This window comes from Macaca nemestrina, chromosome 15, assembly GCF_043159975.1.
Source record: "Macaca nemestrina isolate mMacNem1 chromosome 15, mMacNem.hap1, whole genome shotgun sequence".
Taxonomy (NCBI): Eukaryota; Metazoa; Chordata; class Mammalia; order Primates; family Cercopithecidae; genus Macaca; species Macaca nemestrina.
This window is the reverse complement of record NC_092139.1, coordinates 93,761,810-93,786,323: the sequence shown is the minus strand read 5'-3', so window position 1 is coordinate 93,786,323 and position 24,514 is coordinate 93,761,810. Positions and strand designations below refer to the sequence as shown.

Sequence of the window (24,514 nt, the reverse complement as noted above, 5' to 3'; positions counted from 1 at the left end):
TATCTCTGGTCAAACCAAGAGTTGAATCCTGAGTGCCCACAGGTCCCTGGCAGCTGCTCCCCTGCAAGTGCAGGAGCGGAAAGGAGGGCTGATGGTAGCAATAATTCATGTCAGGGAGGCTGTCCCTGGTGCACAGCAAACCAGGGTGTGATCAATCACACACTTCACAGGGCACATTTATTTGGCTCATTAAAAGAGTTAACTAGATTTTCAGGGAAGAGAGGATTCCAGGAGAGCAGGGCTACCTCTGGGGAGGGAATATGGTGGGCTAAGAGTAGATTCCCACCCCTATTCATACGACAAAGAGGTGGCAAATTCTTTTAAAGTCACATAGACACGGATATGCATGCAGGGTCTTACTAGCTGCGTAATCTTGAGAGAATTGCTTAATATCTCCAAGCCTCAGTGGCTCCTGCTGTAAAATGGAAGTGTCAAGGCCCACCCCACTGGTCTCATATGTGGCTTAAATGAGATCACGTGAGTAAAGGGTTTAGCATATGCCTGGCATATAAATGGTGGACATAATTATCATGAACAAAGGAATCATAAAAGGTCATGGCTTGGGGGTCAAATCATCCAGGTGAAGTTTACTGATAGCCTCAGAAAAATCCAGAAGGCAGCATGTACAGCTCAATCATGGGTCCGACTCAGTAGGCAGGGGTATAGCTGGGTTTCTGGGTCTTTAAAAGCTCTTCATGTGATTTTAACTCATAGTCCATTTTGGAAACTATGATTCAGCCCAGGCCACTAAATTTAGAGATGGAGAAACTAAGGACCAGAGAGGGACAGAAATGGGCCCAAGGTCACACAGCATATTTTTGGCAACCGTGTCATCTCCAGAACTCATGTCTCTGACTCTCATTGGGTGGTCTTTCTGGTAATTCATACTGAGAAATTATATGTTAGATCAAGGTGTCTGGTTGTGGTTGGTGCCCTCAAGGGCAGTGTGACAGAGGGATTCCCATTCTCTTTGAGATTCTAGATGTTCTCAGAATCTCCCAGCTCTCTTTTTAACCCCTTCACATACATAGTATCCCTTAGAATGTCTGAAGTTCATTGGAAGCCCTTAATATTGTTTAATATCACAGATTTGTTTTGTTTTGTTTTGTTTTTAGACAGTGTCTTGCTCTGTTGCCCAGGCTGGAGTGCAGTGGAGCGATCTCGGCTCACTGCAGCCTCTGCCACCCGGGTTCAAGAAATTCTCCTGACTCAGCCTCCCAAGTAGCTGGGACTACAGGCGTATGCCCCCAGGCCTGGTTAATTTTTGTATTTTTAGTAGAGATGAGGTTTCACCAGGTTGTCCAGGCTGGTCTCAAACTCCTGACCTCAGGTGATTCACCTGCCTTGGCCTCCCAAAGTGCTGCGATTACAGGCGTGAGCCACCACAGCTGCCCTCTATCAGAGATTAATAAGCCTAACCTTTTTTTTTTTCTTATTGTAGGGGTAGGCCATTGTTTCTGCCCCATTCTGCAAACATCGAATGATCTGCATGCTCTGGGGTATGCAGCCCAGCACACAAAATATTAATGGATATTTATTGAACAAATGAATGAATGTTTTGGACCAGCAAATGAATGAAAGATCACAGGAAGCATACATTTCTTGAGGGCTGGGCTAGTTTTTGTTCCAGCACCTACAGCAGAGCCTACAAAATAGACATTTATTAAATATTTGTTTATTGGGATTGAATCAGTGAATGAGATTCTGAATTTCCCATGGCCTAGTGGGAAAGAGAGATGCATAAACAAATACTAAGAATAGAGCAGGCTCGTTACTATAGCAAGGGCACCAGCCTGGTGCCATGGAAGCATTGTGGCAGAAGTGGGGCAGAGAGGGAGGCAGGCATCTGGTTAGGGATCCCAGAAGTGGGGTACAGGGGCACCCCTGCTTGGTACTAGACACTGGGTGGAGGGAACCATTGAAGACAGCCTGACTTAGGGGAATTCTAGGCCTTGTTTCAATCATGGCAAAGAGGCCCAAGAAGGAGAAAGGCAAGTGATAGGCCAATATGGGCTGCATGCTGACATTTTGTAAGAATCCAAAGTCTATATGCCCAAATTGAGGGTCATCCTATTAAATAATGGGTCTGTACTCTTCCAAAATGTCAATGTCAGGATAACTAAAACCAAGGCACTGTTTCATGGTGGAGTCTCTCTGACCCTCGGGTTGCTGAGAAACAGAACTAATTTTCCATAGTACTAGTCCTCGGAGTTGTTTTTGACAATCAAATGCAATAATGGGTACCTTCTGCCATGTGCTAAGCATAAGAAATGACTATTTATTTTTATTATTACTTAGAATAAAACTACCCCAGGACCCAAAGGAATTAATTTGTTTCTGGCCAAACCTCATTAACTGATTGTCCAAGTTTATGCTTTATGGAAATAGAGTGCATATTATTTATATCTATACACACACTCAGCTGCATCTACATAATTCTCTGCAGTTCTGCTCAGGATATATTTTCCCACATTCACAAAAGAAGGAAATGCCAACATATTGTTGCAATAATTGAAGGCAGTAACGTCGCTCTCAGCAGGCCCCTTTGGAGTTCTCTTCTGCCTCTGTGAAGTCTGGGATGGTTATTGGAGGTTCTCTTAAAGTGACATATTTATTTCACCCATTAAAGGAACATCAACTAGATTTTTTTTTTTCTTGTTGAAGTTAAGGAAGACCAAACGAGCTTGCTTTGTTTGGATAGCAACCAGGGCTCTAGGGAGTGATCTCAGGAATTCATGGCTCCCTACCCTGGTCCCTTGGAGAAAGTTGCCCCCTGCCTGGAAGTTATCAGGACAACATAGAAGTGAGGATAGGAGAGAAGAAAAGAACTATTCATACCTGGGTTTGAATAATGGTTAGATAAGTTATTTGAGGGCAAGGATGTGTTTTGTTTCTCTCTGTATCCCTAGTACTTATCAAGTGATTGGTACAGAGTAGAATGTCTAAAATAAAGAGAAAGTAGGTCTTGGATGAAAGAATGAATGCGTCATGACTCCAGCACTGTTTAGCCATCTGACCTCAGCTTCCTTATGTATAATCAAATGGCTGTTAGGCACCCTTAAAGGTTCTGCTAACAATTAAGCAAGATTCTGTAAATGAAGCCATTAATAGGGATTCTAGTATATTACAGGAGTTTGTTTCCTTCTCAGCCTTCCCAGAGGTCTGGTTTCTTTAGAACCAGGGAAGCAGTCTGGTAGAGACACAAGCACTGCTCTCTGGAAGCCTCTTGCTAAGCAGTTGCTCCTGATGTCACTCATTCACAGGTGGAAAGGCTCCCGGCAGACAAGCCACACCCTTGTGGTGCCTCCTCTAGGGTTTTGTGGCTGATCTGAGATAAACCTTGATTATGAAACAACAGCCAGAGAATGATGGTTGTACTCACTTGGACCCCTGCCTTCTGCTTGGAACCTCCATTTTATTAAATGAGATAATAACATACCTTAAATTGGGAAGGTGTGCATAGATGTGGTTGTTGTAAAGTCAATGCTCCTCATTGAATTCCCACAGAACGTTTTCTCTGTGGGGATCATAAAATTGTAAATTCTGTTCTAGCTGGTTATTATATTCCAAGGCCCCTTTCCTGTATCAAGACACTTAGGAAGGGTCATGCATTCATTTATTCACAGTGGTATCTATATCAAGTACCTAATTTGTGTGTCAGGTGCTGTGCTAAGCTCTTGATCAAAAATTTCTGATTTCTGTCTCACATCAACTCAATGAAAAAGGTGCAGTTAGTTATTTTCCTTGCACATGCGATTTCCATAAAGCACAAATATCTTGCCCAAAGTTATGCAGCCAGTAAATGATAAAGCTGGGATGCAGACTCAGGCCTTGGACCTTAAATTCTGAGGTCTTAGCCACCATCACACACCCAATGAGCACCTGCTGACTACCTGGTATGCCAAGCACTGAGCCAAATGTTGGTGACCTAGACATGAGGAGTTTCTAGTCTTCTAAGAAGATAGCCATTCATTCATACACATGCTAATAAGAATCATTTCTTGCATACTAATTAAGAACAATAACACTTCAGCATTTATTCATTCAACATGTCTGCACTTACTGAGTTTCAACTATCTGGGAGATGTAGTGTTGAGAGGTGGGGATTGGGAGATGATAAAACAGTCCTTGCCTTGGAGGGACCTCAGTCTAGAGGGGAGAAAGGCTTTCAAACACATGCACCTCTGGGGCAGTGATTAATAATGATTATAATCCATTCATTGTAAGGCAGCCACGCATCTCGTGACTGAGCTCTCGCTGTGTTCTAGCACAATTCTAGGTCCTGAGCTCAAAATAACTTCATGTGGGTACACAATGATATATATTTTTTAGAATTTCTTGTAATATCAAGTGGACTACAGACATTGCATATTTAATGATAATGATATAGTATGTTATTATATATTACATATAGTGTAAAATTATTGAGCTTCTGCTACGTACCAGCCACTATTCTACAAGTTTTACAGGGTCAGCTCATAACTCCTCACCACAATCCCAGGATGTAAGTCCATTTATCATTTTCATTTCACAGTTAAGGAAATCGAGGCCAAGAGAGGTTAAGTAATTTACTCAAGCTTACGCATTCGGATTAACAAGAAAGGCTTTCTTTAAAAACAACAACTACAAATAGCAACAACAACAAAAACTTTGTTTATAACCCCAACTGAAGTTAAAATATGCAAATTAACCTAGCATATCATTTTTTATTTATGCCATAAATTATGCAAATTTCCTTTCCTGAAGCCCTGGAAAACTAGGCTTGATTCCACATATTTTACATTAATTTCCAAGGTGGTTGGCCCCAAATTAGCTTTCCATTCTGTTAAACCTGCTTTAAAAGGGGGCATAGAAGGTGGAGGCTTGATCAGAAGTCCTTAGGGAATGAGAAGTCTTGGGAGCTCTGTCCTTCTTCCTCTGCAAATTGATTCATAGTTCAGTGGCATACTTCCATATTCAGGGCTGCCACATATGGCAGCAAAGGTTGTGCACTGCTTAATTCCAAGGGGTACCATTCACATACATGCAATATAAATAGCTCCCTCTGGAGTTGTGCAGGATGGTAGTCACATGCATTACATTCTCTATATCCATCCTGCACGGAGAGGCAAGGGAAAAATTCTATTCTCATTTTGCAGATGGAAACTGAGGCTTGAGGATATTCAGTGACTTGCTCCAGCATGACTCAACACAGAATTGGCAGAGTTGGGATCCACAGTCAGTCCTACCTCAGTCCTAAGCCTGTGCTGAGTCTCCCATTCAGAATGCTCACTCTGGGTACGTTGTTCTAAACATCTCCTTTCCCTGTTTGCATAATATTAAAACTTTGTAGAAAAATGGTTACCAAAACCATGCATGGAGCCACATGTTTGAAAAATACATTCTGTGGTCCTACTGACCTCCCTTATTGCACTTAATTCCACTGTCATCATTCCAGATGAATCTCTCATGGGAAAAGAGGAGAGTTCCTGGGACCCCATCTTGAGGCTTCTTTTCATTTTCCACTCCAACCTGATTTTCAATGCCTGGATCACTTTTAAATGCCTAAATACACCAGTTTATGAGGCTCCCTCTTTTCTAGCTCTCTATCACCCCCAACTCCTACTCTAAATAATTTTTTCCTAAGTCAGGTTTACCCAAATAATGTGAAGATTGCACATTTTTTGCAAAGGCTTTTGTGTTCTATGTCCAAACACTTTGAGTCATAGCTGAAGACTGCATGTCATTCATTCATTGGTTCATCCATTCACTTATTTATTCAACAGAATAGCTAAGAATAAAGAGATAATAAAAGTCAACTCCTAACCCTGAAAATCTCATTGTATAGCACAGAGGGAGGCAAGTCAACAGATAGTTACAATGATGACAGGATTCTTCCCAGTTTTCTTGGATGTGATTATCAGACAGGCCACATCTTGATGAATATGTGTCTTACTGGCAAAAGGGTTGCAGAGCCATATCCTGGAAATGAGAAGAGTTGAGAAGCAACTATCAAGGCCAGCAGTGAAAGCGTGTGAGACTTCATCAGTGGCAATTGCTCTATCCCAAGGTATGGTTTTGTGTTACATGGCATGCTTTCCATACCAGTCACAGATGATTGGATTAAGTATGAAGAACCAACCTATTGCCCAGTTACCCAGTGTAAAGGACTAGGCAGAAATCATTTGCACTCTCTCCATGCTGTCTAATATGGCGGCCATGAGCCACACATAGCTACTAGGCACTTGAAATGTGGCTAGTGGGACTGAGGAACTCAATTTTTAATACAATTTGATTTTAATTAATTTTAATTTAAATATCTACATGTGGTTCTTGGCTACCATATTAGATAGTGCACATGTGGTGATTATGCTGGAGAAGCCATAATAGCAAATGGGTAAGTGGAGGCGAGGAGAGATCTATGGTGAGTGAGCAGAAGGAATTAGGCAATAGAGAGGAAGCCAGAACGAACAGATGCGTGGGGAGAAGCAGATGCATGCAAGAGAGAAGTGGAGAGAGTCCTGGAATGTTCTTGGCTCAATATTTGCAGTATCCTTAGAGCAAACCTTCTTATTCTTCAGCTATCCTGAATGAGTCTTTGCTCTAAATGTCTTAGACCCTTTTTGGCTTCTATAACAAAATACCATAAACTGGGTGGCTTATAAGCAACCCTGAACATTATTCCTCACAGTTCTGGAGACTGGGAAGTCCAAGATCAATGTGCTGGCAAATTCAGGATCTGGTGACGGCCTGTTTCTTATATATCACAGCTTCTTGCTTCCACGTTTCCACCTCTCATGGTGAAAGGGGTGAGTTGTGTCTCCCCCTTTTTTTTAGATACAAGGTTTTGCTCACCCAGGCTGGAGTGCAGTGGTGCAGTCATAGCTCACTGCAGCCTTGAACTCCTGGGATGCAGTGGGTCCCTCCATCTCAGCCTCCTGAGTAGCTGGGACTACAGGCATATGCCACCAGACCAGGATAATTTTTAGATTTTTTTTGTAGAGATGGAGTTTTTCTATGTTGCCCAGGCTGGTCTAGAGCTCCTGGCCTCAAGTGATCCTCCTGCCTCAGCTTCCCAATGTGCTGGGATTATAGGCACGAGCCTCCACACCTGGCCTCAGGCCTCTTTTATAAGAGTACTTATTCCATTCATGGGACCACTACTTTCGTGACCTAATGAATTCCCCAAAGCCCCATCTGCTAATACCATCAGCAGAGGGGTTAGGATTTCAACCTATACATTGGTGTTGGGGGAGGGGACACAAATATTCCAACCATAGCACTATACCACAAAAATCACATTAGAATATATTATTTCCTCTCTTGGAAGCCATCGCTGACCTGAGAATCAGCTCAGTCCATCAGTAACAACAGCAACTCATAATTCCCCTCCTCATCCTCATCACTACCACCCACTCCATCATCTCAGAGTTAAGTGACTTGTTGAAGATCACAGCATTAGGTTGGAACCCATATCTCTTGGACTTCAGGGTCTGTGTTTTTTTATTATGGTGTACGGCTTTGAAGAGCCCATTCCATTTTGGCAATGTGAACTCACCAATTTATGACGCTAAGCTAAACTGGGAATAGGTGAGACCAGACAAGGAAACTGACACCTGGAGGCTTATACCCACTAAGACTTGTCCTGAGCTTCATACCCCAGAAGCTATACTGTATCCACCTACCTTGTTCTAATCTCCAGCCCCAAAACATCCCCGGGGTCCACTACTTGCTCTGGGCTGGCACCAACTGCATTAGCTATGCCTCACTCAATCTTTCCCTACTCTCCACACCCTAGATCCCCAGTGGATTTCTCAATCAGCCACTATCCATGACCCATGGTGAGAGTAAGGAAGTCTAGGAGGGGTACCTGGCCTGGCCCCTGGGTCTTCTTGAGCCTCTTCATTTAACTCTTGCTTGCTTGACTCAAGCCATCTGCTTGGATGGCACTATTCCCAGGTGCAAGCTTATCTGCTGGTGCCTTGAAGATTCAAGTACGAAGTCAGCAGGGGAGGGAGCTATGGCTTGATTGCCACTTCTACCAAAGCCTCTTTCATGCAGTCAGTCTTCCACGAACACATAAGGTAAATGTCCCATGTGGATAATAGAAGCCGGTGGTTTACTGAAAACAGATACCCTTAAAACTTCCATTGCCACACTCCTTGGGTCTCAGGACATAAACTTGAGGGGGTTAGGGATTCTGTTTTTCTTGAAAGTAAGTGGAAGTCACTTTAGAATGGGAGTCAGAGGACAGGAGTAAGGGGTTCAAGTCCTGGCTCTGCCACTCACAGTTGGGACTTTGAGTAAGTCCTTTCTTGTCTCTGGGTCTCTTTCCTCGATAAAATGAAAATATCGGGGAGAGGATTGAGGCAGATAAGGATCCCAAATAATTGCTAGAATCTGACTGATATTACAGACAGCAAGGAAGCCTACTCTAACTATACAACCTCTCTCCCACATCATATTATCCCTGAGAAGTGGGCAGAACACAGACCCTCACTCCTATGCAAGGCCCAGTGCCAGCTCAAGGTGACAAAGTGGCTTGACTGAGGAGGCACATCTAATAAGAAGCAACAGACTGAAACTCAGGCTGCTCTGACTCTAGAGTCTGGGTTTTTATTCACTTTGCTATACTGTCCCAGTTTTCAGCTGGGCATTTGCTGTTTTTGCAGTTACCAGAGACCTAAGAGAAGGCAGATTCTACAATAAGCAGAAGGGTGTCCAGAACATTTCTGCTTTGAAATGAGCTTAGGTCCAGGGTGAATAGTTGCAACCAGTATTTCCTTTGGAAAGAAAGATGGCTTCAGTGAGGACCCAATGAATGGCCTATCTTGTGGTTTTGTGTTTGCACAAAGATGTGTTCTTTTCTCTTTACAAAGTGTATTTCTCTCCTCCTTCCATCTTTCAATTTTCCTTTCTCTTCCTCCTTTTTTGTAGAGTTATTTAGTGATTTCACGTCTACTATCTCATTGATTTTCCTCCACAGCAATCCTATGAGGTTGGACACCATTATTATTCCCATTTTTGAGGTAAAAAATCAAGGTTTATACAGGCTGCCTAAGACCACATGAGACAGGAGAGTCAGGAATTAAATTCAGACGTCAGGACTCTAACTTCACCTCCCCAGAAGTAAGATTAAGAGGAAAACTAATTTAACACAATGGGTTGAGAACTTATACTGGATTAGATACAGGCTAAGAGACATATGAATAAGATTCAGTTGAGGTTTTCTAAGAGTTCATTGCATAGGGGGAGGGAATTATGTAAATTGGCAACTCAGGCATTATCAGTGTATGAATTACCCGTAGCAGAGGGATAAAATGTGATAAGGGGCCAAGAGAATCACTTATAATTGGCATAGAGAGGAGAGAAGCAAGAGAAGACTTCACAGAAAAGGAAAATTAGGGACTGGGTTCTGAAGGATGCATAGAAGTTTACTAGGTTAATAGTATAGCAATAATGGCAAATTTTTATTGAGTGCTTGCAATGAGCTAGGTATATCCACATACATTGACGAGTCTTAACAAACTTTTAATGTAAATCTAATCCTCTTATTTTATATATCAGGCCAAAACAGGCCTAGAGAACTAAAGTAAATAGCTCAAGATCATGCTGCATAAGTAAGCCAGTTGGGAATTTAATTTAGTCCTCTCTACACAACCAGCTATGTGCTCCTCTAGGATGACAGTCCAGGCTGCAGGAATAGCATGAGTAAGATGAGAATAGGGCTCACACACAAGCCCTCAAAGTAGGTATGGAAGAGGCTGGGATAAACTGTTTTCTGTCTCGGAAAGCTGACTTGGGACACCTGGCATTTGCCACTGGATGAGAAAGCATCTCCCCTCCTGGAGTCCTGTCAAACCACCTTGATCTCCAGGCTTGCATCAGTTCTCCATTTCCATTTTGCTCTGTGCTATGTGATACCCACATCTTCATGCCCCAGTATCTGGAACAAGTGTGGGCTTTGGAATCAAAGAGTTCTGGGGTTGAATCCTGACTCCATCGCTCATTGCCCATGAGACCTTGAGTGCTTATACCGTTTTGACTCAGTTGCCTTGTCTGTAAAATCTAGTTTATCATATCATCTGATAGGAATGGATGAGGATCAAATAAGTGAATACAGGATAAACACAAAGACAGCCTCCTGGCACAGAGTAGGCCCACAATAAATGGCAAATAGCAGTGTTATATTTGCTATGACGCTGGCTGTAACAAGCCCAGGAAGAAGCACATGCGGGTGTTTGAGGTCTTCGGCCTTCCATGCCAGCACTTACTTCCTCAAGGCTTGATTTCTTAGTATGTGCAAAGCATCTTAACCCTCTTGTACCATCCCAGCCCTGTGAGGACAGCTTTATTAATGTGGTAGTGATTATTGTGATCCATCTCACAGAAGGAAAAATTGAGACTCATAGATAGGAAATGGTTTAGCTTAGGTCCTGAATTTAGGGACTTACAGAAACCAATTTTATACAGTGTGAGTTATCCGTTAATGGTTGGGTGACCTGGAAACTTGAGAAATTGCAAACAGTCACATCATTTCGGTGCCAACCGATGAACCAGTTAGTCTACTCACTCTCTTTTATGAGGTTTTCTCCTTTCCTTGACTAGAAAGAACAATCCCTATGTTCATCTTTTCTGGGAACTACTGAAGGTTGGTTTTGGTCTCTGTCCTGTCAGTCTTTGGAGTTTGGTGCACTCACCCATCCAGACTATCTGCACATTAATGGTGAAAGGGTCTTTCTCGCACATTTCATTTAGAAATGCAAAAGGACAAAGCTTGGAAGGCACCATGGATTTAAACCTTGCCTATGCATAACTCAGCTTCTCTAAGGCTTGGTTTCCTCATCTAAAAAATGAAATGATATTATTAAAATTAATTAAAATAACCAATGTAAGTGCCTGAGATATAGTAAAGGCTCACTAACTATAATGATTGTGAATTAGTTGCCTATAAATAAAATTGTAACCTGTTTAACCTTATGACTCACTTCAATTTGACCAGCTTTACTTAAATGCTTGCTATGTGTGCCAGGGACGGTGTTAGGCATTAAGTACACATCCCATGCGCATCTGGCAAACACACATCATCCCTTCCTGTGAACCATCAGAATCTGTACATGGTCTTGGGGAATGCAGGATATAAAAGGTAGTAGTGGGACTTGATGTTATGATTCTGACACCAGCCTGGGTTTGAGGCTGGACTTCAATCCCTTTCTTGGTTTTGTAATGCTAGGCACATTGCTTAACCTCTCAGTACCCCAGTTTCCCCAGTCCATACAATGCAGATAACAACTGCATCTCTCTCATGGGCTATTGTGAGGATTCTCTGCACACATCCATATAAACCACTTATTTATAAGGCTTGGAACAAAATCAACACTCAATAAATGCTGTTTGCATTGCTTAAACTCAGTCCTTGCCATGTTCTAGTAAATTATATCACGTGGGTCCACTGACCTCCTCCCAACTCACCATCCTTTCACCCTCTCCTCAAAGCAGTTCTATTCCCTGCCCTGCTCCCTATTGTCACAGCCACCAAAGGGATGCTTCTAAGGAACTACAGTAACCAGAGGATTATGCAAACATGCAAATCCACTAAAGCAGTGTTTACCCAGGGCTGTGTGATGCTGTCTGTGCTCAGCAGCTGGGCCTCGCTGCCTTCCGAGAAGATTCCTTCGGTGTCATCACAACCTCTAGTGGACAATAGCGAACACCGCGGCTCAAAGTCCTTTGTTCCAGCTCTCATCTACCCAGCCCGTGAAGTTCAGGGCAGAGCAGGGAGGACAGGCAGGTCCGACAGATTCTCTTTTTTTTTTTTTGAGCGTGAGCATGTGCACCTGCCTACTTTCTCCTCCCACTCGCTCCTCTGTTTCCTCTCTCCAATTCCGCGGGGGTGTGATGTGTTCTGAGAGTGAAGCCTTCAGGATTTTCCCTATCCTACTGTAGAAATTTCTCCTCTGGCTGCTGGTACCTGTCACATCCCCTTCAGGGCCAGCTCAAATGCTACCTGCTCCAGGAAGCCTTCACTGACCACCCCTGGTGAGAATTAAACACATCCACGTGAGGTCCCATAGATCTCCGATATCCCCCCCGCCCCCCAAAGCACTCACCACATGGCATGGATGGTAGTAGTTTACCTGCAGATGTCTCTTGCTAGGCTGCCATTACTGGGGCAGGAGCCTTATCATTCTCCAGCACCCAACACAAGGTCTACCGCATGCATAGTGCTATAGATCGAATGTCTGTGTCCCCCCAAATCAATATGTTGACGGCCTTATCCCCAATGTAATGACATTTGGAGGTGAAGCCTTTGGGAATTAATTAGATTAAAATGAAGTCATAAAGATAGGGCCTCCATGATAAGGATTAGTTCACTTCTAAGATGAGGAGACCAGGGCTCTCTGTCCCTATTGGCCATATGAGAATTTAGCTAGGAAGTGGCTGTCTGCAAAGCAGAAAGAGAGATGACAGACGCTCACCAGATACTGAGTCTGCTGGCGCTCTGAGCTTGGACTTTCCAGCCTCCAGAAATGTGAGAAATAAATTTCTGTTGTTTAAACCACCCTATCTAAGGCATTTTTGTTATAGCAGGCTGAACTAAGACACATAGGAAGTGCTCGGTAAATTCAAATGAATGAATGAAAGGGCAAATGTCTTCTTCCGGAAGACTTGCTTCTTATGTCTTATTTCCAACCATTAACCTGCTATCCTGTATCTGCTCGATCTCCAGTACCAGGAACTCTGATTCCTGACGGTAATATTGAGGTTCAAAAAGAAACAGCATGAGAGTTTGGATGGGAAGGGTGTCTGTACCAGGCAATGTCAAATTCTCATCTGCCAAAGATGAGAATACAGGTAACTGGAGCTACTCATTATCCCCCTCCCACCCCTTTCTACTTTAGCCTGAATTATCCCAATATTGACACCAACATCTGCTTCATGCCAATCGCAGAGATTTGTTTTCTTGGTGTCTACTAATAGGAGCAGTTTGCCCTTTGGAAAGCAGGGAAAGAAAACACTACTTGAGTACCTACTCTGTGCCAGCTGCTTTTACATGCATTATGTAATCCCTGCAACCATCCTTCCAGGCTGGTATCATCAGTCCTCCTTCCCCTGCCCCCACTCCTTAGATGGTGAAATGGAAGTTGAGATAAAATAGTTCTGCTGAAGGCCATGCATTAACAAACAGTGGATCTGGCCTCTGGACCCAGGTCACTCTAATTATGGAGCTACACTTATTTTCCTGGACTTTATAAATCTCATTCCAGTGCCCAGCTCAGTCAAACTCCCCAGAACTGCCTTGCCACAGTCTCTTGGATGTTTTGCAGTTTGACTTCATGAAGGAAACTACAAAAATACAAAAAGGGCAGTTGGATCGACACTTTCCTTGGAGCATTCTCCTGGCTTTTTATCTTTTCTTTCTCTTTTTCACTGCGTGTGTCAAGAGTGACCAATAATTTTTCTTTGAGAAACAGGAATCAAATGTAGTAAGCAGAAAGAGGGAGGGGAGAGATGATGGCAAGGCCTCCAGGCTGAGAAGAGCTCCATTCTGCTGACCTTTGGTGTTGCACACACCTGGTTATTCCACAGGTCAGAATTCCCCTCTCTTCTGCCCTTAGTCGCCAATTATAGCTTGGAGCGCCCCTAGTGGAGGTCTGCACAGTAGGTATATTGGAGAAATTGTCTCTGGACAGTATAGGAGGGCCAGTAAATCGAGCCCGTTTGAACAGCTTGCAGGAATGGACTTGTAAGCAAAAATAAGAAAACAAGCCACTCTGATCGAAAATATCCTTTTGCCTTGGAAGGGGAAGAAAAGGAATGTAACATTATTTTCCTAATACCCAACTGAGCCATATGAACACAAGATGAATCTCTCAAGCTCAGGTAAGGTGGCCCCCGGCAGGAACAGGCAAAAGTCTACGGAAAATAATGCCAATCCGTAATGAAAATAGTCTTTAAGTGAATCTAACAACAACACACGTTAGAGACTGGGGAAGCAGCAAATCTGAGTCTTATTGAGCAATACTGAATTTGCCTTATTAATTCAAGAGAAAAAGAAAAGAAATTATACTTAGACTCTGCAGTCTTAGCACGCAGCTACAATTATTCCCCATGTGCATATCTTAGACAATAAGGAGTCTCTTCAAAAACAAGTTATACTTTATACTTATTCATGCCTTACAGCGAAATGGCCCAGAGAACCACGTGACCTGCATAAGAATGTAGCAACAAGTCCCTTTTGAGTATTTACAAATCCCCTCACTCCACCACAAACAGAAGAACTAGTTTGCAACAATGAGTTAGGTGAATGGTTCTCCATCTGAGTGGATGTTGGGCTTTATATTAAAAACAGAACTTATCGTGGAAGGTCAATTGTCTCCAAATGCACCACCAGACTCGGCAATGCTCATTGGCCAATCTCACTCCTTCCTTATGACTCCGAATCAGAACCACACAGTTATTAATGAGCTTTCTGAAGTAGCACATCACTTGACTTTAATTTGGTGGTGACCTGAAGTTAATTTAAAAAAATATGCTGGCTAGCCATAGTGTTGAGCAGTTGGAAAAATAGTATGAAATGTCTTAAAAATTAAACACACGCACGTATCCCCCTGCTTTTACAATGTGTTTGAAGCCAGTGAAGGAAACAGAATAGGAAATCCTTGTCTTAGATGACAATTCAATACGTGCCATTAAGACAATTTTTTTTTTTTTTTCCCTGCAAGGTGGTGTATTGGAGAGTGGAGTCCTCAAAGGTAGAGCTGCTTTAGAAAATCCAGTAAGCTGCCATGTAGCTTCAGGCTCTTTTTGTATGTGTGTTAGTCACAACACAGATTCAAAAGGGGGTGGGGGAGGGAGAGCTGGACTCAGTTCAAGGCCACCAAGCCATTGTTAGAAAGAGACAGCTAATTAAGAAAGGCCATGCTGTGGTGGAAACGATGTTTTTAAACCAAATCCCTTTCCCTATCTTTCCCAGAGAAATTGTCCAGACCTGGTGTAAACTGTGGATATCATGGCCTCATAAAAAAAAGGGGAGGGGGTTCTTCAATGATATGCTTTGTTAAACAAAAGGTGATGAATAATTTCCTTTGCTCTGCACTCCGGGCTCTACATTTAAAAAGACGGGGAGATGGGGGATAAAATGCCTGATTTATGCTGAGGGGGGCACTCCAGGCCACCGGGAAAGGTTGAAGGGAAAGGAACCCAGAGCCCGGGCCCATGGAGCGGAGAGCTGTCCAGGGCCTTTGGTGCTGAAAGCAGGTGTGTGCGCGCTAGGGGTCCAGAGCTGCCCGGGAAAGAACACCGCCAGTCCCCCAACTCTGAGTCAAGACGGTGCAAATGACAGAGGCGGTGCCCCAGATGAGCACAGTGCCCGCTCTCCCTCTGTCTTCAGCCTGGGCAGACCCTGCAGCTGCCTGCTCTTTTACACGTGAGGAGCGCATTTCTGGGAACTGGAGTTAGACCTTGCAAGAAGGCCGGGTCCGGTGGCCAACTAACGCTCCCATTGACTTTCGGGTCTCCAAGGTGCCTGAGAAAAGCCCCGAAGCTCTGAGGGTTAGCTTTGGGTGAGTTAGGCGTTGCACCCCTCTCTCTATCTGGCCCTCTCCCCGACCCATAACTTTTCCTGGGGTACCTTACCGGGGTGGACAGAGGGTATGGCTCCAGGTCTGAGAAGGAGGAGCTGTCATTCTCTGCTAAACTTGGGCCCCTCTTCCCATTCAGCAAACACGTGGTAGGTGAAACTAACACCCCCCACCCCCATTCCTAACAGTGATCAGAGATGCTAGGCTGTCGGGAAGAGAGTAGAGGGGAGTCCGTTCAGGTTCCCAACTGCTAACTAATATCTCTTCTCCCTCTCCTACCAAGTTCTCAGAGCCCTCAACCCCCTCCACCGGCCTCTGGCGAAAGCCACACCCAAGTCCGGTATCCTGACGCTTGGCTGAGATCAATCCAGGAACACAGCCCCTCGGGGCAGCCTGAACCAAAGGAGTCAAGGGTTTCTGAGGTGTCGTGGGGGAGCGGCAAATGCACTGTTTGAGTCTAGTCCTCAGTTGCAGGGTGGGTCAGCTGCTCACCCCCCTTCCTGTCCTCTCCCCGAGAGGAAGAGAATTATCTGGCACCCAGCCCCGGGTGCGGTTGCAGAGAAGCTCCGGGAATTTGGGGTTTGGAGGCGACCCCACTCCAAGGAGATCCTCTTTGGCTGCAAAGGAGAATCAGCCTCACAGCCGGGGAAGACCGAAAGGGAGCCCGCAGCCGAAGCAGGGAAGCGCCCGAGTCCTTCAACACATCCCCACCTCCACACTCCCATCAGCCCGGGCCAAGGGGACGCGCGGTTCCTAGCCCCGAATTTGGGCAGCCACCACCGCTCCCCATCCCGGCGGGTGGTGCCTGAGTCGCCTTGGTCAGCCCCGACCCCTGGCCGCCCCGCTCTCCCGGCAACTTTGCCCCCTGCCCGCCCCGCCCCTCGGGGCGCTTACCTCTCTCCAGTGCTGCCGCCGGGCTCCCCAGGAGCAGAGCGAGGAACAGCGAGATCCCGCCGAGTCCCGCGGCTGGCGGCCGGGCCGCGGGCATCGTGGCTGCAGGGGGCGCGGAGCCGCGGGCTGCGGGGCGGGCGGACGGCGCGGGAGCCGGGAAAGGAAGGCAGCGGTGAGCTAGGAAGGGGAGGCGGGAGCGAGGGAGGGGGCCGCGGGCCGGGGCAGCTTCCGGAGCCCCCCGAGCGGACGCGCGCTCAGCCCCGCGGTCGCTCTGGCCGAGCTGCGCCGGGCGCGGGCGGGCGAGTGAGGAGGAGCCGGCGAGCGAGCGAACGAGCGTGGAGCGAGCGGGAGGAGGGAGGGGGCTGGGGCCGAGTCTGTGCCGAGCGAGTGCAGGGAGGGAGGGGGCGGGCGAGCGGGCAGCAGGCTGGAGGGGCCGCGGCGGCGCCGGGGGTGCCAGCCGCCTCCTCTGGCCGCCGGCCCGTCGGCCCTGCAAAGTTTAAAGCCAATTCCCTTTGCGTCCTGGGAGCCGAGCGTTTTCTCTCTCTGCTGACACTCCCAGCAGCCCTGCCTGGCCAGGCCAGGCTGGAGAGCACCCGGACCATTTTCCAGACGGTGAGATGGAGGCCTGGAAACCGAGCTTATGAGCAGCCCGGAGCTTTCCATTGCCTGCTCAGCCTTCCAGATACATCCCAGTTCCAGTTCTCTCCAGGCCCCTCTGGGATCCAGCCAGCCTGCTTCCCCGCCAGGGCCCCGCTGCTTCCAAAGTGAGTCCCCATAACCTAGAAAGTCTGTAACTCTGTGGATCCGGTGAGATCTGTGAATCTACCAGAACACTACACATAGCCACAAAATTGTGGCTGCAACCTAACAGGAGGGGTCTGGACCCCTCTGAAGCCCAATCACGAACTCTAAATTAAGATCCATCTCTACTTTTTAATCTGAGCCCAGTCTCCCATAACCCCACTGCCGGCAGGCCACTAGAGCTGAGAGGCTTCCTCTCAGGTCAGCCCCTTACCTCTTCCTGTACCTGCTTCCCCAGCTGAGCAGGACTGCAAGGCCCACCTCAGCCGCACTCTTGCCCAGGCCTGATTCTCAAGCAACGTGTCTTTTCTCCACAAACAGAGAGTGAGGGACAATCAATGAGGGAGACAAGCAGATACTTGGGGACAGACGTTGGCGGAGAGCTAGGTGGGGACAAGCTTCTGCACAGTCCTGGAGACTGACTGTCCCTCCCCGCCTAGCCTTGGCAGACCGGTCAGGCTTTGCAGGCCTCTCACCCAATTTAGAAGCTGTCCTCCTCCCACTACCCTACCTTGCCATACTATCTACACACTGCAGCCTGAACAGGCAGAGAGAGCAGATGGAGAGAAGGTTGCAGGCAGCAACAGGGGGAGGAATATGTCTTTAGCAGCGTGGTGGAGCCGGGAGTCCCTAGAAAGAATGGGTGGGGGAGGTGAACACTGGATGGAGGAGGAAAGGCGGGGGCACTCTGGCCCAGGGTTTCAGAAGACTCTCCACACCCAGAGCTTCCCCATTTACTCTTTGAAACAATGCTCTTTTACAGGCCACTCACTATAGGCCCAGACCTGCCTCAGGCTTTGGGGGACAGAGAATCCCCCATAAAATCCTATCCTTGGCTGCAAGAGGTTTCCATTCCTGGCAGTAAACCTAACTGGTTTTTATAAAGGTGGCTGAGGCAGGGGTGCAGGAGGGCTGATTTCTCCTTTGGAGAAGATGAAGCACTCTATGCTTTACTGTATGAAGCTGCCAGCTCTCTGTGGAGTGACCTTGCCTGTTTGTTTGTGGCTGTACACTCAGGCTCTGTATAGTATAGTGCTAGCATGCAGTGGATGCTCAGTGAGACTTGTTCAATGGAAGCATAAAGAAGCAAGGAAGATGGAGGAAGAGGTGAAAGGGAAGAAAGTGAGCGAGAGAAAAAAAAAAGAGATAGGTTAGCTCCATACTTGGAGGCAGGGAAACTATTTTTAATTCTTAGGTTCAGGGGTACGTGTGCAGGTTTGTTATGTGTGCAAACTTGTGTCATGGGAGTTTGTTGTACAGATGATTTCACCACCTAGGTATTAAGCCTAGTACTCAATAGTTATTTTTTTCTGATCCTCTCCCTCCTCCTGCCGTCCACCCTCTAGTAGGCCCCTATGTGTATTGTTCCCCTCTATGTGTCTGTGTGCTCTCATCATTTAACTCCCATCTATAAGTGAGAACTTGTGATATTTGGTTTTCTGTTCCTGCATTAGTGTGCTGAGGATAATGGTCTTCAGTTCCATTCATGTTTTTGCAAAGAACGTGCTCTCATTCTTTTTTATGGCTGCATAGTATTCCATGGTGTATATGTACCACATGTATATTCTCATTCATTGATGAGCATTTAGGTTGATTCCACGTCTCTGCTCTTGTGAATAATGCTGCAATGAACATACGTGTGCATGTGTCTTTATAATGGAATAATTTATATTCCTTTGGGTATATACCCAGTAATGTCAGACAACCTACAGAATGGGAAAAGATTTTTGCAAACTATGCATCTGCAAAGGTCTAATATCCAGCATCTATAAGGAACTTAAACAAATTTACAAGAAAATAAAACCAAACAACCCAACTGAAAAGGAAACTATTGTATAAAGAATCCACTGTTTGCCAGGTGCTGTCCCACACTGAGCACGGTCTCTCATTTCGATTTCATAATCATCCTGATAATGAGGTGTGGTTATTGCCATCTGACAGATAAGTATCTGATTTTTTGTGGAGGGTCCCAACCCAGCCAAGGTCACTCAGTCAGGCAGCAGTGGGATTTGGCAGATTCAAGGCCAGCCCCGATTACAGAGCCAGAACTTTCACAGGCTACTTCCCAGAAATTTGGTGGCTGCCTCTGTACTATGATTTGGTTGCTACCTCCTGAAGCTTCAACCCCTCCTCACTACCAGAAGGGCCACAATCACTAAAAGTCCATCACTGAGGTTACTCACTTTGGTAAGTACATTGAACTTCTAGAGCATTGCTTGCATGCAGGTGTCTTATGTAGAAGAAATGACACTGTAAACCATGAACCCACGGAACATATGGGCAGAGATTTACCCATTCCATTTGCTGGCTGAAACAAGGCACAGAGAAAAGTCTTCAGAAAATGGGACACAGACCCGATTATCTGAGATTGTGATGTTGGGAAGGTGAAGTGATTATTTAGGAGCAATATCAAGACTATTTTTGGAAGAAGAAATAGCATAATAGAAATAGAATTCTGAAAGGGACTAGAACAGTTTGCAGATGAAAATCTGCAATCACAATTTTGATAGCCGTTTTACAGATGAGAAAACTGAGGTCCAGGGAGGCAAAGTAACTTGCTCGATATCATACACTTGGTTTACATTTTACCTTTTACTCTTTCCATGGCAGTGACGTTTGTGGTCTAACAGGGCACTTCCTGCCTAGATTCTAGTGTCAGGGTGAGCTTCCTGCTACCCAAAGCTGCTGGGGAGATAATTTTAGTTTCTCTGCTGATTAGATGATGTGTGCCTACAATTCTATTCACCTTATATTTTGTCATGTGATAAACAGGGCATCAGCTCTTATGTGGTTAAAATTAGTACAATAGTGACAAAGGGTTATATCCTAGCCTCACCTCTTCCTTATAGGATGACAAGGGCAAGTTACTTAACCTCTCTGAGCTTTATTTTCCTCTTCTGAGAAGTAGGGATAAAAATAACACTTATCACATGGAGTGATCGACATAAATGGATAATAATATCCTCGTGGATGAGGGGGTATTATGGCACTTGTTTCCTAGGGTTATAGAGAAGATCCCATGAACTGATGGACTAAAGACTAGTGTTGTGTGATATTAAGTGAGTCACCAGTCTCTCTGGGACTCTGTTTCCCTATTCATCTACCCACCTATCTACACACCCATCTATTTATCCCTATATTCATTAGCCCATGCATCCATCCAACAATTCATCTATCCCTCTACCTACCCTTCCTTCTTTCCTCCCTTTCTTTTCTTCTTTCCTTCCTCCCTTCCATTCATCCATTCATCCACCCGTCCATTCACTCAACCACCCACCCACTCACCCATCTGTCCATCTATCTACAAATACTGTTTGAGCATTTACTATTTATTGAATGGCTACCATGTGGCAAACAGTGCTGAGTGCTGTGGATGCAACAGACTCTGTCTCTGGCTCTCCAGGGCTGACAGTCTAGTGAAGTCTGGCAACACAAGGGCCCAGATCGCTTCCAAAATTAATGCTGTATGCCAGGGGAGGCAGTTTAGCAGAGTGGTTAAAAGCCTGGGCCTTCAAACCCAACCAGCCTCAATTTGAATGGTTGATCTGCTACTAACTAACAGTGCTATGATTTTGAACAACTGAATTAAACTTCCAGTAATGATTTCAACAAAAGGCTATCATTTAGCAATCAATGACACAATCATTATAAAACACTTAGGATAGTGCCTATGTCAGGCACTGTCCTGGGCACTGACGATACAGCGGTGAACAAGACAAAGTTCTTGCTCTCTGGAGCCTATTTTGTACAGATGAGAAATAGACCATAAAGTCATTAATAAATGGGAATTTGAGAAAGCTCTAATTTGATGAGGAAGATAAAGCAAGGTGATTTGAGAGTAAAAGAGGCAAGTTCTTTTTGAATGATCAGGGATGGGTTCCTAGAATAGGAGACATTCAAGTAGAGAAAGGAACAATGAGACAGACACCAAGCGCAGATTGCAGCACATTCCTGGTGGAAAACACAGCCAGTGCAAGGTCCTGAGGCTAAAACAGGGTCATTGCAATTAATGGAAGTCATTGTCATCGTGTGTGTGATCCCATGTCTTTGCCTACTCAGATCATGATTAATCAGGGACGTGATTTTGAGGTCATCAGACAGCCTGTGCTCAGTGACTACTGCCTCCATCAATGTACATTTATTCACACCCCCGCCCTGCCAAACCTTGCAGCGTGTATCTCCCTTAGGAACATCTGGTTGATGGGAAGATTTTAATCACTGAGAGAAAAAAAGAGAAAAATATTTTGTCTTAGGGTAAAAATGAAATACAAAAACAAAGACATCTTAAAAGATAAGAAGAAAAAAAAGATAAGAAAAAATTAAAAGAAAAAAAAAGTCCCAGCAATAGTATGTCTCAGGAGACAAACCCACTGTGGATCTTTCAAGGGAAGGCAGATGATCCAACTAGTGTCTCCATGATCTATTTTCAATTTGGTCCTTGTAACTTGCAGATGGGCCTGTGCAGCGTCATTCAGGAAGCCCGTGGTACTCACATCACTTTGGCCAGATGCTAACAAGAAAATGATCCACTGTGACGCAGCTGACCCCATCCAGTGCATCCACATTACCTGGAAGGAAGCAATTATGCCCCTTTGGTTTCCTTGGAAATGCTCGGTCTGTCTGTACCATCCTCCCTGGCTCTTGAGAAATACCCATGCACAGTGGAGCTTTGACAGGGAAGCAGTGCGTTTACTTTCAAACTGAAAGTTTACAGAATACAAAGTGAGCCTATAAGATGGATGGCCATTCTCCAGAGGCTTGTTGGCCAGACAGGAAGGAAAACCAGTGCACCATCAGGAATGTGGAGGAGACTGAAAGAGAGGGACAAACATATTGGATTGCATCGGGCCCCCACAGTCAAGTTCCTGCAAACCCAGCTGGGATATTTTCCTGACTAAGGGTTATGGTCTTGGGCCTCAAAGGTGAGAAGAAAAATCAATTAAAGATACTGTGTATATTTATACACTCTGTTGGCATTAGAAACTGTAACACATACATTTTTCAGTCCATAAAGAACAGGCTGCATCAGCACAGCGATACACATGTATGGGTTTTTCTAAGACTTTTGTGTTTGGGGACCCCACAAGTCCATGTGCCCTTTGGAATCAGCAGGTTTATTTGGAGTCAGACGTATCAGAGCTCTCTCCTATGTGAGTAACTTTTAAAAGTCGATTTACTTGTCGTTTAAGGTGAAGAATATTAGTAACTAGTTCCTAGGGTTGTTATGGGAGTAAAAGAGGGGATGCATGTTCAGTGCTGAACTGATTACCCAGCCTGTAGTAGGTGCTCAATAAACAGGAGCCACGATTAAGGATTATATAAATTGTACATGAAAAATGGAACCCAAATACTAGAAAAATCTCTTCTCTCATAGGGTTTATTAGGTGTCTTCATGGATGTCTAGACCCAGAGGAAAGTCCAGCTGGGGTTAAGGCTGCAGAATAAGTAAAACTTCCAAACCCATCAGGGGCTTGGTCAATCTGACCCATTTTTTTGTGTGAGCCTCCTCACTCAAAATTAACTGAGGCAGCACTGTTCTGTTCAATTACAGGAACATTCTCCAGCCCTTCAACTTCCTCTCAAATCTCACCCCTCTCTTAGTATGGAATATTGAAAAGGCCAGACTGGGTCAGGTCCCTACTGATCAATAGCCTGTCCTTTCTCTCAGCTCCCCAGTCAAAGCCCAGCCTCTGTGCCAGGGAGCACACAAGAGGACAGAGACAGCGTCTGTGTCAGGAGGAGGGAAGAAGGACTAATGTCTGCGGACCCTCCGAGGCTCACAGGGAGAAGCCACACACTCACAGCACCAGGTCTGTGGTTTTTCATGACCCCACACTGTCCCCTAGAAGGAAGTACCACCCAGCAGAAACAGAAGCCAAGGAATTTCCCCATAGAGATCATGGCATGGGCTTGAGCTCAATGGACAGTGGGCGGAAATTGGAAAGCCCAGAGCCTCCACCACTAAGTCCTGTGTGACTTCTGTAAGTCCCTTGCCCACTCTGATTCTTAATTCACCCATATGAAAAATTAGGAAAAATGATCTCTCAGTTCTGAAATTCAATAATTCTATGATGTCAGCAACTGGACCCAAGAGATGATGAGTTCTACTATGGTTGTCTTGATGAAAGTAAAAGCTGACTTTTTTTAAGCAGCTGCTTAGAGTTTACCACTTGATAGTTCATGTAATCCTTACAACCACTCTAGAAGGTTAGTATTATTATAACCCAAACTCCTACCTTATCCTATAGGACCCATCTGATCTGGTCTCTCCTCCCTATTTGGCCTTATCTCGTACCTCCTTTTATAAAGCCCCAGCTGCAAGGATTCTAATCTTAGATCTTTCCAGGACTTTTCTCTTGCTGTGCCCCTGCCTGGAAGGCCTTTCCTTCTGATATATAAGCAGCTGGCTCTTTCTCCTCTTTCTGTGGCTGGCTAGACTGGCATCTCATCAGAGAGAACAACCTTGGCTTTAAATCTTTCTTAGCCTATATCACTATCTACAATGATCTCTCTTATTTATGTGTTTGCAGGTATATTATCTCTGTTCTCCCACTTGACTTTAAGCTCAATGAATGCCAGGACCCTTAAAACAAAGCACATAGCAAGTTTTCAGTGAAGTCTTGTTAATTTTCAAATGAAGGAATAAATGAACGACTATATTTCCACTTCGCAGATGAGTAAACAGAGGCTCGGAGGGGTGATGAAATTTGCCAACAGTCACCGATCAGTAAGTATGACAGAAGTAGGACTGGAACCCAGGGCTGTCTGACCTCTGGCTTGAGTCTATAACCACTTGGCCATACTGCCTTTCAGTTCCAGGAACAGGTGATGCTTCCTGGCAGTGAGATTCTAAACCAGCGGGAGTTCCCAGCCAGAGACATGATCTAAGTGCCAATGGCTGAATGTCTGTGAGCATTTGAAGTCATTGTAAGAACAGGCAACGTTAGCGGCACCATTAAAGCCTGCTGTTCCTGCAGCCCATCACTGCCATCCCCACCTATTAAAATAATGGTATGAAAAATAAACAGCCTTTATGGACAATTTTATACAGTGCACGCATTGTTTGTTTCTCTTACTGTTTCCATGGCAGTGACGTTTGTTCTCAGGATAACTTCAGGTTGCTGCATGATGGAAGGGAATGGAATAAAATTACTTGAGAGGAAATTGCCAAGCACAGACTTTTTCTTCTTCAGATGCCCCACACCCCAGCACTTAACAGCAGCCACACCCTGAAGTCTTAAGCACAGGATAAAGGCTTC

The 24,514-nt window shown here is 45.2% G+C and overlaps 1 protein-coding gene and 1 long non-coding RNA gene across 14 annotated transcripts in view; one reads left to right on the top strand and one right to left on the bottom strand.

The window, feature by feature from the left end:
- Positions 1-16,592, bottom strand: part of LOC105495710 (seizure related 6 homolog like) — a 215,873-nt gene extending 199,281 nt beyond the window's left edge. For all 10 annotated transcript variants that reach the window (XM_011765435.3, XM_011765436.3, XM_011765437.3 and 7 more), the window contains exon 1: positions 16,458-16,592. In XM_011765435.3, coding sequence (XP_011763737.1) covers positions 16,458-16,551 — 94 coding nt within the window. In that variant the 5' untranslated portion in view covers positions 16,552-16,592. The remainder of the gene's footprint in view (positions 1-16,457) is intronic.
- On the top strand, positions 16,532-24,301 carry LOC139358702 (uncharacterized). 4 transcript variants are annotated; one of them, XR_011614018.1, is made up of 5 exons: positions 16,532-16,626; positions 21,707-22,177; positions 22,924-23,065; positions 23,929-23,982; positions 24,069-24,301. It is a non-coding gene; the product is annotated as an uncharacterized lncRNA (long non-coding RNA). The 4 variants fall into 4 exon arrangements; XR_011614015.1 differs by lacking the exon at positions 16,532-16,626 and adding an exon at positions 16,890-17,218; XR_011614017.1 differs by lacking the exon at positions 16,532-16,626 and adding an exon at positions 16,890-17,218 and having other exon boundaries at positions 23,786-23,982.
- The last annotated feature ends 213 nt before the right edge of the window (positions 24,302-24,514 follow it).